The sequence below is a fragment of the Tympanuchus pallidicinctus genome, unplaced genomic scaffold (genome assembly GCF_026119805.1).
Source record: "Tympanuchus pallidicinctus isolate F22 unplaced genomic scaffold, pur_lepc_1.0 scaffold8, whole genome shotgun sequence".
Lineage (NCBI taxonomy): Eukaryota > Metazoa > Chordata > Aves > Galliformes > Phasianidae > Tympanuchus > Tympanuchus pallidicinctus.
This window is the reverse complement of record NW_026294802.1, coordinates 51,065,937-51,079,389: the sequence shown is the minus strand read 5'-3', so window position 1 is coordinate 51,079,389 and position 13,453 is coordinate 51,065,937. Positions and strand designations below refer to the sequence as shown.

The following is a 13,453-nucleotide window of genomic DNA, read 5'->3' as shown; positions in this document are numbered from 1 at the left end:
TAATCCTTGTGTCAAGCGCGTGTTCCTGTCACACAGTCTTACTCCAGCTCCCCCTCAACTCGAAGGCTTCATCCTTCCCAAGGGCAGGAAGGGCTGGAGCTGCTGCCTTTATCTCAGCAGGAAGGGGAAGGACGTTCAGACTTTGGTAAGAGCAGATAAGAAAACGATCAATCCTTTGTGTTTTCAAAGCTTTACTGCTAAAACCATTTTGTGAAAATTATAAGCAGAAATGCAAGAACCTTTCTTTCCTCTCACTGCACCTGTGTTGCTCCAATCTCCCCTCTAAGTACAAAAATTAACGTCCCTTTGTGTCATAATGAGCCACACACAAAGGGATCAATTACAGTAACACCCACAGTACTGCAGCCTAGGGGCAAAGTGCAGAGCACAAGGACCTGACAAGAACTCTGAAGCCTTCCGTACAGCCTGTCCTTGGGACACGCTTCACTGTGTGTTTCACCGTTACATGAAACTGGGGAAGGGGTTGAGAGAAACACTGCTCTCTTATTTGTCACACTTGAAAATGCACAGGGAAATATTCTGTGGACTGCCACTGCTACCTGGATTTGGTTGGTCAGAGTTCAACGCTTGTTTCCAGCTGTGATGGCTTTCAAATTGCTTGTTCTCTTCAAGATGTTTGGGACAAAGAGGAGCCCCGAAGCTCGCTCAATGCTCTCAATGGGAACCAGGAACCGTTCAAGTGGGATTTTCTCATCCACAGGGCTGTTGGGCATCACATAGGAGCGCAATTCAATTTCTCCACTCTCCTTTTCCAGGATGAGCACCTTGAAGAAATGGGTGGGGACGGCCACGTGGTTCTTCCCAATCACCTGGTACTTGACATACATCTTCCCATCAGCCTCCATCCTGCACCAAGAGCAACGTCCAACGTTACCTCCTACACTGGTGCCACCTTCCACCCCCCCTCAGCTCGTCCCCTCCATCCCTGTGCAAGCCCCCACCACAGAGTGACACAGAGCAGCCCTACTTCTGTAGGGCAGATGTAACAAATACTGCTGTAGCTGAGGCTGAGGGATATGGGGAAGGTGAGCTTACGTGGGGTCTACTCCTCCCAGACCCCTTCCTCACCATCTCTCTTACATTAAGAGGTAAGAAAAGGCTGTTCAGAGAACTCAGCTTGTCAAACTGCTCTTCACGCTCCTACATAAATATCACTGCAGATAACATCATGCTCTAAGTGGACAAACAGTCCATGAAATGAAATCTAGGAGTTCTATTCCGCAGGGAGGAGGTGTGCAGTTTAATCTGTTAATTTAATACTCTACTAATCCAATACTGCTCATGACTAAAAAGTGCAAACCAAAGTGACTGGGTTAGTTTGCATCTCAGGAAACCCATCCTTGGCACTCCCCAAATAATTGACTGAATAAGAAACATAGAAAATAATCCCAATGCTAAGAAAACACCCTTCTGCAGAAACCCTGCAGGCTGCTGGTCCCACCTGGGGGTCTCACCAGGTCCCACCTGGGGTCTGGGTTGCTGGAAGGTTGTTTTACCTTCCCAGCACAACACATCCTCACTGCGGTCCCACCTGGCTCCTCATGTTTACCTGGGCAGGTAAAGAGGTCCCGTGCAGACGTAGACGTTCTTGTTGTTCCTTGCCAAGCTTCTGCTATATTTCTCAAGGTTATTCCAGGCGTTTTGGTTTAAGTGAGGCACCTAAAAACACGAAGACAGCGAAGTCAGTCACCACAGCACTTCCTTATTGCTCAGAGTTCCCATTCCAACACATCTGTAACATTCCCGGAGCGCTCAGGGCGCTGTGAGCAGAGCTCACCCCCACTCTGACACACGTAGGCACAGAACCCATAAGTGCCACACAAGCGTTGTGAGCAATGCGTGCTGCAGAGCACACCTGGGGAGCCACGTTGCTGAGGTAGAAGGTGTCCCGCATGGCCTTCTGGCTCCACTTGTGGTTGGCGGCAGCAGCCAGGTGGCCGCGGTCAAAGCCGCTGCCTCTGTAGTCGGCGTTGGTGGCTCGGTGATATTCGTGCACCGAATCGTCCTCCTGGAAGTCGCAGGCGGTGCGGTCAGAGCTTCCGCTCAGCGTCTCCCGGTTGAGCTGCTCAACGACCCAGAGCGCGCTGCGGCTCCGCGGGTCGTAGCACAGCACGTAGGACTCGCGGCTCCGCAGCTGCGCCAACCCGGGCAGGCCGTACTTGGTCAGCTCGGTGCGCGCCGGCTCTGTGGGGACCGGAGGTCCTGCCGCCGCCGCCACCACCGGCACCACGGGCAGGCGGCCCAGCAGCCCCTCCGCCACCTCCGTGCCCCCAGCACCGCGCTGCCAGCGGGCGGTCAGAGCTGCGCCCAGCCCTGCGCCCAGAGCCAGGGAGGCCCCGGGCAGCAGCCAGCGGCCCAGCAGCATGGCTCTGAGCACAGCCTGGAGCACAGCGAGCCCCGGGCACCGAGCGCACGGCCGCTTCCTGCTGCACAGCTGCTCTCTTCCGGCACAGAGCATCGCCCCTTAAAGGGCTCCACGCACCGCCGTGCCTACAGAAGCAGAGCCCGAAGCAGTGTGCAAAGAAACCATTTTATTTGGACAACTCGAGAACAGCATTAAATGAGAGACGCGGAGGGTCTCGTAAGGGGTTCAACAGGATAAAGTACAAAAGGAAAGAGCAGAAGTTAACGTGACTGCTGCAGCCACGGGGCGATGGAGCCGGCCCAGCTCGGCCCCGAACGCGCCGCAGTGACAGCCCTGTGCCCTGCCCTGCCCGAGGAAGGCCGAGCTTCAACCCGAGCACGGCCGGGCACTGCGGGATGCCTGCATGCAGCTGCCTGCTGCGCTGTAGGGAGCGTTATAAAAATAGTGTTTAAAAAGAAGCATAAAAGTAGTTTTAGAGTGATGAAGTGTTCTTTCTTGACCCCGTTCTGGTAATTCTTTCCAGCCAAGGTAAAAACAAAAGCAAAAATAAAGTGTTATACTGATGTACCGCTGAGTGTGCTCCTCACCTTCTGGAAAAGGGAGAACACACCAAGCGGTGCAATGCAATCACTGACACTCATGGGGGAAAACACCCTCTGCTTTCCCATAGAATCCACAAACCAACTTCTGGCCTTCATCCCACTCGCTGCCAAAGGGTGAGCAACTCTGTTGGGTTACAGAACTCAGAATCAGCGCTCTGTCTGACCATCATCACGGACTCCATCTCCTTTCCCTTCTACCTTCTCACAAAAGCCAAACTTCCAGATGTCCAGGCTACAGTAAGGGGAAGACAGCAACCCACAGCAAATCAGAGTTGGAAATGTCTGCAGGGTGAAGAAGAAGGAGCTGCTTGGCCACATTAGCAAGGAATGACCACAAGCCAATTAATGCTTTCTGAGCTCAAAAAAAGAAAAGTAAAATCATTGTCACCAACAGCTTTTGAGGAATGAAGACATAGAAACTAACAACAAGATTTAAAAGCTGGTGACAGGACTTTTTCTCCCCTCCAGAAAATCTGTCTTTGCTCTTAAAGAAGCGAATAAATTTCAGAAGAACAAACATCATTGCAAAGTAGAGCATCTCCTTCAAAGCCCTTTGCTGCATCGAAGTTGTTATAAGTTCTCCCCAGAGAACTCCAATTAACCGGTTGAGCAGCTACAGGCCTACCTGGATAAAGCTGCAGAATGTATCCCACAAAACCCTTCCAGCAGCCAAAGCTCTCACCCCACTGCAAAATCTTTTCAAAAGTGCTCCCCATCACCATCCCTAAAGAGAACAACACAATATAAGCCCTGTGACACATCGAAAGGAGGAGGCAGCTGTTGCTGCAGAAGCATCCATCCATGTGCTGGGGTCCTTCTGCAGGGCCAAGCACAGGGCTTGCACAGAACCCTGAAAACAAAACTGTTTTGATCCCCGTTCACCCACTGCCTTCTCAGGTCATTACAAGGAGGATTGTGGTTGTTCCCCCACTGATGCCCACCTAGTAGAGAGAAAACACAAAGGAAGCATTTCTACAGGGGGACAGCATGAGGAGACTGTGCATGGAACTATGAGAGCTACAGCGTTACTTTGGGAGAAAAAGTGTTTCGGAGGAAATAACCCCTGCTAAGGGTCAGACCCCCTGGTTCCACATGTGTGGTCTGACAAATAGCCTCCAGTGCAAGGCACCCAACAGCCAGAACTGCTCAGTGACAGAACATCCACACAGTGGCTAGAGCAGGCAGCATGCTCCATCACACAGCTGTCCTCGTCCATCCCTTTCATTTTTCTTGGAGGAAAACTCTACCCTATAGGGATTGCAGCAGAGGGAGATGCTGTTAGCCACAGGAACTAATTAGACGTTTCAAGCTTTCAGTTGTTCATGTTCCATCACTGCAGTGACACTGGCTGCACCAGCATCACTCCAGCACCTTCCATAGAGGCAGACTTTGCTTGGGATTGCTAACAGGAGGAGAGGAACGTGCACCAACCCATCCTCCTCTCCAGCCTTATAAAGTGACAGCGGCCTGCAAAGAGGCAGCCTTCCCTGAAGGAAGTAACACAGGTAGAACAGCTGAAGGCTGACAACACAACACCCTCTCCTTAGGGACACTGAGGCCATCAGCAGCTTAAGCAGATGACTGACCTTTAACAAATCAATACCCATAAATACTGAAAACTGCAGTGCTGAACAGCTACACAGAGATGAGCCAGCACAGCACAGAAGGATAAAGCATTGTGGATTAGTGTTCACTCAAGAGCTTCTGCACAACCCGAGCACCTGGGTGCTGGCAGTTTCTCTCTTCGAGGCTTATGGTTTCTGATCAGCTTGACACTACTGCAGGTTAACAGTTCTTCCCACAGTCTGTCTTGCTCAGTGCCCACCTGAGCCTGTAGCACTGTACTGAAATGCAGCGGTTTCCCCCTCAGGAGGGACAAGTGTCCAACTCACAACTGTTATCCAGTAGCACTGGTGCACAGAAACATGGATTACCCCCAGGAGTCAGCTAATGACTGAAATGCTTGTATGCCCACTGGATTACACAATAAAAGGACTTTTTCTTGTAGGTCACACCCGTAATGTGTCTGTTCCTGGCAAGAAGAGCTATTAGACAATATCAAGGTTACCGTGACCAGAGCTTATGCAGGGTAATATCCTATGCAAGCCACTGAGGCAGGAAACCCCAGCGCTATGCCCGTGTAAGTCCTTAAGTAGAGCTGTCTTCATGCAACTAGATGCTCATTTCTTGTGTTTCAGAATCCTGATTGCAGCTAGATATGCTCCAGTTCGAGCCACGAAAGCAGCCTGAGGTCCCAGCCTCCCTGCAGCAACGAATTCCTACTCTAAGGCTTAGTGTAATAAGGCTTCAAACTACACTTCACTCACAGATGAAAACCACCACAGTCTTCTTTCGAGGAGACCTGTATGGTAAGGCGACGCAGGCAGTTTCAGTGCACAAAGCTGCCAGCTGTTATCATGTCTTCCCATCATGGTTCTCAAGGTCTTTGTCATAGAAGGGGTCCAAACTGCTGGATGTCAGACGACACGCACCAGAAGCTGACACAACCTTCTTTTTTTGCACACCTCAGGGACAGCTAAGTGCAGATAAGAGGGAGAAGAATCCAGAAGCTACTTGAATGGCAGAACGTGTGACTTCCTTGGGATACATTCTGTTCACAGGAGAAAGTTCCTTCTATACTCACCCACCAAAATCTACCAGATCCACACTGTCCCTTCCCCATCAGAAGTAACTCCACGTGAGCTACTTTCATGATGCAGAAGGAATCCATCCCTTGAGGGATATGCAGATAGATGGTTTCTTTCTCCACGTAAAGTCATTAAAAAAAGATACAAAGAACTGCTTTTGGCAGCACAGAGGCATTTGAGAGTTGAAAAATCTGGAGTGCAGGGCCCAAGCAGATAGGGAAGTAATCAGTTCTTGACCTAATAAATAGAGGAGAAGGAAGTCTTCAAGGCGGCCAGTAGCCCAAATGCAAAACCTGAAGTCCTGCAGAGATCCCTAGGAGTTTTAATGCGCTGCACAGGCCCACCTCCTAAGATCCTCTGCCTTACAGTTTCTCCAACACCTTTAGTCAGCCTCATGGACTATTTGGAATCCTGAAGTTCCTTGGCCTTCTTCAAAATCAGGTGGACATCAGATATAGGATAATCCTACAGTAAAGAAAGGAAGTGTAAGTGCCAACTTAGCATTTGACATCGCTCCACCTAAACAGGGCAAACCTTGACAACAGCATTGTTAGCATTAGAACACCGTTAAGTTCAGTTACTCCCTTAACAGCTTCCTGTTCTGTAACTGATCAAGCCCCAGCGCCCTTCAAGAAGTTTCTATTCACTTATCCTCCAATGGTAGCAGGCCAGCTGACTGCACAAGATCTTCATGCCAGAGGGCCTTATCAAAGCCAGCACCCCATACAGTCCGAAGCAGGAACTGGCAGAGTCAGAGATATCCTGCTGTTCAGTGCAGTGTTTCCAACCTTGGGCTCCCACAATTCTCAGAGCTAAACAAAAGCCTCTGCCCAACAAATTTAACACTGCGTGTTTCAAAGCTTTGATGGAAAATGCTTTTTTTGTTGTTGTTGTTGTTTTTTTCCAAACCAAGGAACGTTATAAGCCAGTAGTTTAGAACAATGTCTCTGTAAGCCTGGAAGGGTGCATGAGCAAAAGGCTGTGTGTCAATGGTAGTGCTGGGCTCCAGACAGCAGCACTGTGCCCTGCCAGCAGAAGACTGCAGAAGGAACACTGCTGAGCCCCTTGCTATTGAAGTACCTGGAAAGGGGAGGAAGGAGAAGAAACCCTACAGTGCTAGGAAGATGGAACAGAGAGCATGCAGTCACATTGTGCATGTGAAAATGAAAGCCCAGTTAATGGCACAGGGAGCAGAGACACCACCACCAAGGAAGTTAAAGCAGCCGTTCATCTCAAGTGAGCTCAGTTTCCCTGCAGTGGTGGGGATCACAGCATGCAAAGGTTTATACTCCCAGTAATGAGCATGCTGCATGACCAACATTAAGATTTTCTGATGGCACACAGCCATCAGAAACCTGGTACCTCACCTCAGCAAGACATGCCCATACCGCAGTCCCCTCTCACAGTACAGTACAATCTCAAGATTCTTTACACTGCAACCCATGCCTGCAATATTTAATCCTTACCTGTAGCAGCCTCATGTTGAGAGTGAAGTCTCCTTCCAGCAGCTGATCCCGGATTAGTCTGAAAGATGGCAATTGCTCCAGTTACTTTTGACTCTTTACAGAGGAACTTCAAAAAATGGACTACGACGTGCCTTACAGAGACTTCTGAGAACACTTCCATTACCACTGTGACAAATGACTGTGACCTATTCATCAGATGCAATAACACACACCCACAGAAGGTTCCTAGACCTATGGATCTCATTAAAGGAGGGAAGAAAAGAGCACAGTGGCCACTGCCATACTTACGTCAACATGGCACAACACACGAGGAGCAGAAAATCGAAGCGCTTATCGTCAGCAAAGAGGGAGTCCCAGATACGGATGACATCTGGCAGCAGGAACTCTTGGGACAAGAGCAGCGTCAGCCAGCGAAAGGCAAAGAACTGGGGTTTGATGTTCTGCTCTTGCTGTCAGACATGCACCAGACAAAAAATGAATACCCACATAAGAGATGCAGCCCTCGATTCCCTCCCCATTTCCACCCTGAAACAGCTCTATGCTGCCAAGCTATGCTGGAACATCAGCAAATCCACCTCCTCCTACAAGAGCTTTCACATTTTTGTGATTGAGGAAGATCTTCAAATCAACCACGTTCCACGTCTACAAAGGCAGAAAACACTCCTCTAAGACAGGAGTAAAGGAAGCTTTTCTTCCTAAAGGCACTGTGTGTTATTTCAGTTAAACTTGCAGAGTAATTTTAACTTCCCATCTGAACACCACTTTATCTGCAAAGCCACAGCCCTCCCCCTCCAGCAAAGGCGCTGTTTTTTCAGGATTTCCTCTCCTTTCCAGAATTTATCAAAGCTTTACCGTTCACAGAAAGAAACAAAAGATGGGGCAGAGTTCACACTGACGGTCAGTAAGACACTGCAAGCACTGTACCTTTCTTTTTCTCTTTTTTTTTAAACTATCAAATCCAAGAGACTGAAACTTTAAGCATGGTCAAAAAAAGCTCAGGATCCTGATGACATTCCTGAAGATTGGTTGCTGCATGGCCAAGGCCATTTCCTGCCAGCCAAACAGTAAGTCATTTATTTTCTCCCCCCTTAAATCAGCCTTCAGCCAACGCTGTGGGTTGTGTCACTGTGCTGACAGATCACCTTTTGGATTACTGAACATATTTCGCCTTTTCTAAATGCAAAACATCTCCAAACAATCTGGTGAAGGCTGCAGTAACAAGGACAGCTTCCCCTTCCAGATTCACCCTGGACTTCCACATCAAACAGACTACAAGACCTACAGGGGTTTGCTGCCTGATATTCTACAAAATCCACAGCAATCCACAGCACCCTGAGATCCCCAATGGAAGGAAAATGATAGAATTACGTGAGCAGGATTTTGCAGCTTTTCTGCTTGCTTCTGCAGGGAGATTTGTTGATGTTTTTGATGACAAATTCAAAGGAACTTTACAGCAAAGCTTGTGTTTCCATCTCCAGCTTGAATCCAGGTGACCAGGGCTGGTGGCCAAGTCACAGCTGGCAGCCTCACAACAGCTACAGTTTGCACTCACACAGGGGAGGAAAGCTTTGCTGCATCAGCTCACTTCAGCCTTACTCCAAGGAGAGCTTGTTCCAGCTTACAGATAAGACAGCCCCTATGTCCTGCTGCTAAAGGCCTTCCCACAGCTCCTCAACCTCTCTATTCAAGTCCAGGAACAGCTGAACAAAGTTGGCTGACATTTGAATGCTCCCTCCCCCACATTCCAACCACACTAAGAGGAACACCCAGCTCCTCACCAGCTTCAAATACAGCTCCACATCCTTTTCCTTCAGGGTGGAATAGACCTTCTCCATTTTGTAGGTTATACCACACTGAGAATCATCCAAACTCTTAATGAAGTTGTCCCGAATTTCAGCCATTAGGTTGGTAAAGCAGAAAAACGTGTCAGCTTCAGCGTGTTCTGGGGAATTAAAGGAGGAAGTGAATGGAAGCACAGAGAAAGCATTGCTGTCAGAGGCACAAAGCTGCTCTGGGCTGATAACCTCATTGCTGTAGTGCATCTCACAAGACTTTGGCTGTGTACAGAGCAGCTGCAGTGCAGGCCCTGTGTGCACACTGAGGTCGTTGTGACACTTTGTGACAGTTATCTGCGGCCCAGAAGATCACCCAGTCTTGCTGCCATGAGCACGCAGCCCCAAAACTTTGAAGTGGGAGCAATGCAGAACTCCCCCCAGTCCATTCTTCTTCTTGCCCCACCCCTTCAGTTGTCCTTGTTAATCAAAAACAAAACACACACACAAAATAGAAACAAACAAAGCAACAGAGCAAAGAAAATAACCCCACTGTAACCCACACAGACGTATTTTTAGCACCAGAAGCAATAAAGGACTTGTATGAGGATATCAGGTTTCAATCAGGAAGAGAACTTCGATTCATACAAAACAAAAATCCCCCAAATCTCCACTTCTGATGCCCTCAGCACTCACAGCCCGTTCAGTCTCTGTCAGTCTACTGTGCTCCCAGAAATGCACAACCCTTTTTGCATTTGTTGGCTTTGGGGGTTTGTTTGTTTATTTCCTGATCAGTCAAAACTGAATTGCTTAGAGTCTCCATCCTGAAACACTGCTTCACACAGAGCATGCAGCACAACAGCCCCTATCCAGCATCCGAAAGAGCCTCTCACCTTTCCACTCGCTGTTAGGGTCTGTAGCAAAGGTGTAGTAAAGGGGCCCCACTATTTCATTCATCCCCTGAACGTAGGCTATCCCGGGGTTCAGCTTGGCATAGATGAAAAGGATTCGCTCCACCACTTCCCAGTGAGCTTCGCAGCCATTGGGCAGAACTTCGTATTCACCCAGAGAGTTAGGAGACGATTTAAGAGGGGAGCTCACCTGAAGAGCAAGGCAAGACTAGAGCTGATGAACAAAGCAGTCTGTGCTGCAACAGACAGTTCCCCTGAACCACTGCATCACCTGATCCCAGGCAGTAAGGAAACACAGCAGGGCCACTTCTTTGTAATGCAGGAAAAGGGGACAGACTGCAGCCAGCCACCTTCCCCAGCACCCAGTGCACAGCACTTATCATCTAACACCCAAAGAGGCAAAAGACATCACACGTTTCAGCTCTTCCCCAGCTCCTTTCCCAATTACAGTTTGAGGAGACCCAGCTCTGGAAGACTCTATCAATTCAGCTTCAGTAAATTAACCCTTCAGTGCTTTGTTCCCATGAAGGAAGGGACATCTCAGGCATAGCACATCTTCCTGGAACTCAGGAGAAAATAACCCTTACCATTAAACATACCTATGACTCCTGCCAACTTTTAAGCATGCCAGCTGGTTCTCTAAAGCTGTCTAGACACCAAATACACAGTATCTGCTTCTGCATTCACATAATTCCACCACACAAACACAAAAAGCCCGAGAACCACCAGCAGCCCCATCAGGGACCGTGCCATGCCCCAGGGGCAGCCCACACCCAGACCTCACATTTGTAACCCCGCTGCGGTTCCGTGCCACCGTCTGTGACTTCAGTGTGGTTTGCTCCACCCGCTTACGCAGCGTCTCAAATTCATTTTGGGGGTCCAGGATTAAAAGGCAGGGGTAGTCAGTTGGGCGCTGGAAAAATGCCATGTCAGGGTACAGCCTCCTAGGGTGGATGCAGGAGGAAATCAAGCATAAGAAGGAAGTAGGTGCCCAGTGCTAAACAGAAAGCTCAGTTGAATATTAAACTCGATTTTCAAAGTACAAAGTATTAGCAAAGCACTCAGGCTCACAAACCTGAGTCACTACACCATACACACCTGACGTCTTTGTCTATCTGGAGGAGCACCTCGTTATCCTTGAAGTAAGTATTCCACCGGCTGTCTGGGTTTGGATTGAGGGGCTGGAGAAATAAACAAGACAAAACCAAGCATCCTTCACGTGCACCAAAGCCCCCAGTAAATGCACACTGATGAACCATTCCTGCTGTCAGCCAAGCACAGGGCCCAATCCTTCTGGCACTGTGCTTAGTGCTGTTTCTTCAGACAGCACACAGTGTAGGAAGCAGATCAGAACTTGCAAAATAAGTGACTGTGTAGATTCACTGAAGTTAGAAACCAACATTTCCAATCCCTTTTCATATCCTTCTTCAAGACTTAGTTCCCAAATCAAGCATCCTGTCCTAAGGATGCTCTATTGCAGTTCCCACCTGTACAAAGGTGGTCTTTGCACCCAGCCCAAGAGTTAAGGCAACACATGAGTACCGTGGGATATCTCAGCTCTGAGAAGGCTGATTAAGCACATCCAGCACGCCCAGCAAAAAGGAAATGCATTATTAATGCCAACAACCTGTCCCCTATCTGACCAGTTTTCCATTATGACAAAGTTGGCTCCCCCTCTCCCACAGGCGCTTTCTTTTCTCCAGATCAAGATCTGCACAAGTTAATAATCATCTGACAGGAGAAAACACCATAAAAGGAACATTCCAAGAGATCCAAAGCTCACTGTAAGCTGCCAACGCACACAATGTTACAGACATTATAGTTTTACAGCCCTGGTGGATCACAGCAGCACAAATGACCACACACCAGCAGAACATCAATGTTCAGGACAAGCCCTGGAAGCAGCTGTAGCATTTACAGTCCTTATCTTCAGTTATATCATCCCCTGCCTTGACATAAACTTCGCAGTATTTTCAGAGCAGAAAGCAATGCAAATAAACAGTCAATAAATAATAATTAAAGAAGTCATTCATCAACAAACTGAAGATAAATCAACCTTCTGCTGCGGTCCAGCTGCACCCTCCTGCCTTTCAGAGCACCCTGTTCCCAGCCCACCCACAGATACAACATCCCTAAAGAGCGTCTCCTTGCTGAAGGGACCTCTCGCAACCCTCTGCTCTTCCCCAGCAGACCCACAGGCTGCACAGCCCCAAAGCAGGAGGGAAGACACACATGCAGCTGCACACAGCTCCATCCCCAGCTACCATTGTTTTGCCAGTAACTCAGCAGCTAAAGGTGGCTCAGACACATGCACAAGGCTGGCACCCAGGAACTGCCCCCCCTGCCAGCACAGGGCCAAGAGCAGCACAGGAATGCAGGCTACAGAACCACGGTTCAGAGCTACAGGGAATGTCCTGCAAAGCAAAGGTTAGCAGCACTTACATGATCCTCTAAGGTCACATCTTCCCTTGAGACACCGAGGTTGGCTTTGGCGATCCCAGGCTGAATAATCATTTCTTTTAGGAACTGGGAATACAGCTCCCTTAAGGAGGGAAACGAAACAGATAACATCAATGTAAGCGCTCGGCCTGAACTCACACAGACACCCCTGCACTGCTCCACTCAGCCTACATCTCATTTTCTATTATGTTGAGTTCAAATCCACAGACCCCAAGAACAGCACACGAGAGCAATTCCTTTTGCAGAGGTACTTAATTATTGAAGTCACCGCTCCCTTCCTCCACAGAATCCCATTAGAACGAAAAGAGCAAGCAGAGCCGTCCTCACCTCTGCTTCTTCAGCAAAGAGCTCCATAGGGCCCTCTCTAAGGGGAGATAGTTCAGCAGGATCTGCGCAGGACACAAACACACGTTAGGATCTGAGGAGCGCGGTGCCAACCTGCGGGCCGAGCCGAGCCGAGCCAACGCGGGGCAGCGGCGCTCCGCACATCGCTCAGCGCTTTGCCGGCCGGGCACATCGCAGCGCCCGGAGCCCAACGCAGCGCCGAGCCGGCGCACACACGGCTACCTCCGGGCAGCCCGGCAGCGACGAACTGCACGAACTGACGCGGATTCGGAGCGGCTGCCAAGTTCTGCACCTTCGTTTTGTTGTTTTTGTTTTTTTTTTTTACCCATTATGCGCCCCAAAGCACCGCCGGAGCGGCAGCACGCAGCGCCAGACGCACCTTCCAGCAGAGGCAGCGCAGCCCTCCGTCGAACGGGATTCCTGCGGGACAGCAGAGACGCGGCCGTCATTGCCGGTACGGCTCAGCCCCGGCGGGGCCGCCGCGCCGAAGTTCGGGGATCGGAGCGGGAGGGGCGGCCGCGGTCACAAGGAGCGCCGCGCCGTGCCGGACCCCCCCCGTCCCACTCACCACTGAAGCAGAGATCGCGAAGCTTGCCCAGAGCCACCGTGGGTTCGCCGAGCACCTCTTGGAAATCCGCGATCCTGCGGGGAAGCGGCGGCCGTTAGCGAGCAGGAGAACAGGCGGGCAGCGCTCCGCTCTGCTCCCGCTCCGCACCCACCTGGCCACGGCCCCGCACCCACCTGCTCCGGTGCAGCCGCGACATGGCTGCCCGACCCCGCGCGCCGCGCAACCGCTCCGGCTGGAAACGCCGCGCCCGCTGGGGGTGCGAAGCCCCGCCCCCCTGCCCATCGCCCCGCCCACC

General features: G+C 50.2%; 2 protein-coding genes across 3 annotated transcripts; both read right to left on the bottom strand.

Annotated features, from left to right (window-relative positions):
• Positions 1-174: 174 nt before the first annotated feature.
• ENDOG (endonuclease G) lies at positions 175-2,494 on the bottom strand. The gene is made up of 3 exons (XM_052669594.1): positions 1,877-2,494; positions 1,571-1,680; positions 175-867 (listed from the first exon to the last, which is right to left on the bottom strand). The coding sequence occupies exons 1-3, from the start codon at positions 2,477-2,479 to the stop codon at positions 582-584; spliced, it is 999 nt and encodes a 332-aa protein (XP_052525554.1). The 5' UTR covers positions 2,480-2,494; the 3' UTR covers positions 175-581.
• Positions 2,495-2,537: 43 nt separating this feature from the next.
• Positions 2,538-13,437, bottom strand: TBC1D13 (TBC1 domain family member 13). Of its 2 annotated transcripts, XR_008202975.1 has the most exons (13): positions 13,332-13,437; positions 13,159-13,232; positions 12,970-13,010; positions 12,573-12,634; positions 12,228-12,327; positions 10,884-10,966; positions 10,570-10,729; positions 9,768-9,975; positions 8,881-9,044; positions 7,391-7,551; positions 7,103-7,160; positions 5,981-6,101; positions 2,538-5,873 (listed from the first exon to the last, which is right to left on the bottom strand). XR_008202975.1 is itself a non-coding variant. In XM_052669591.1 (12 exons), exons 1-12 carry the CDS (start codon positions 13,352-13,354, stop codon positions 6,036-6,038), a joined length of 1,200 nt encoding a protein of 399 aa, XP_052525551.1. In that variant the 5' UTR covers positions 13,355-13,437; the 3' UTR covers positions 2,538-6,035. The 2 variants fall into 2 exon arrangements, 1 of the variants encoding a protein (XP_052525551.1); XM_052669591.1 differs by having other exon boundaries at positions 2,538-6,101.
• Positions 13,438-13,453: the final 16 nt, after the last annotated feature.

Excerpts from the sequence above, each read along its gene's own strand:
- ENDOG (XM_052669594.1), bottom strand. The coding sequence starts at position 2,479 with ATGCTCTGTGCCGGAAGAGAGCAGCTGTGCAGCAGGAAGCGGCCGTGC. Across the intron at positions 1,681-1,876 it reads TCAGCAACGTGGCTCCCCAG|GTGCCTCACTTAAACCAAAA; the intron begins GTGTGCTCTGCA and ends TCGTGTTTTTAG. Across the intron at positions 868-1,570 it reads GGACCTCTTTACCTGCCCAG|GATGGAGGCTGATGGGAAGA; the intron begins GTAAACATGAGG and ends CTCTTGGTGCAG.
- TBC1D13 (XM_052669591.1), bottom strand. The coding sequence starts at position 13,354 with ATGTCGCGGCTGCACCGGAGCAG. Across the intron at positions 13,011-13,158 it reads TCGCGATCTCTGCTTCAGTG|GAATCCCGTTCGACGGAGGG; the intron begins GTGAGTGGGACG and ends GCTGTCCCGCAG. Across the intron at positions 9,976-10,569 it reads ACCGCAGCGGGGTTACAAAT|GTGAGCTCCCCTCTTAAATC; the intron begins GTGAGGTCTGGG and ends CTTGCTCTTCAG.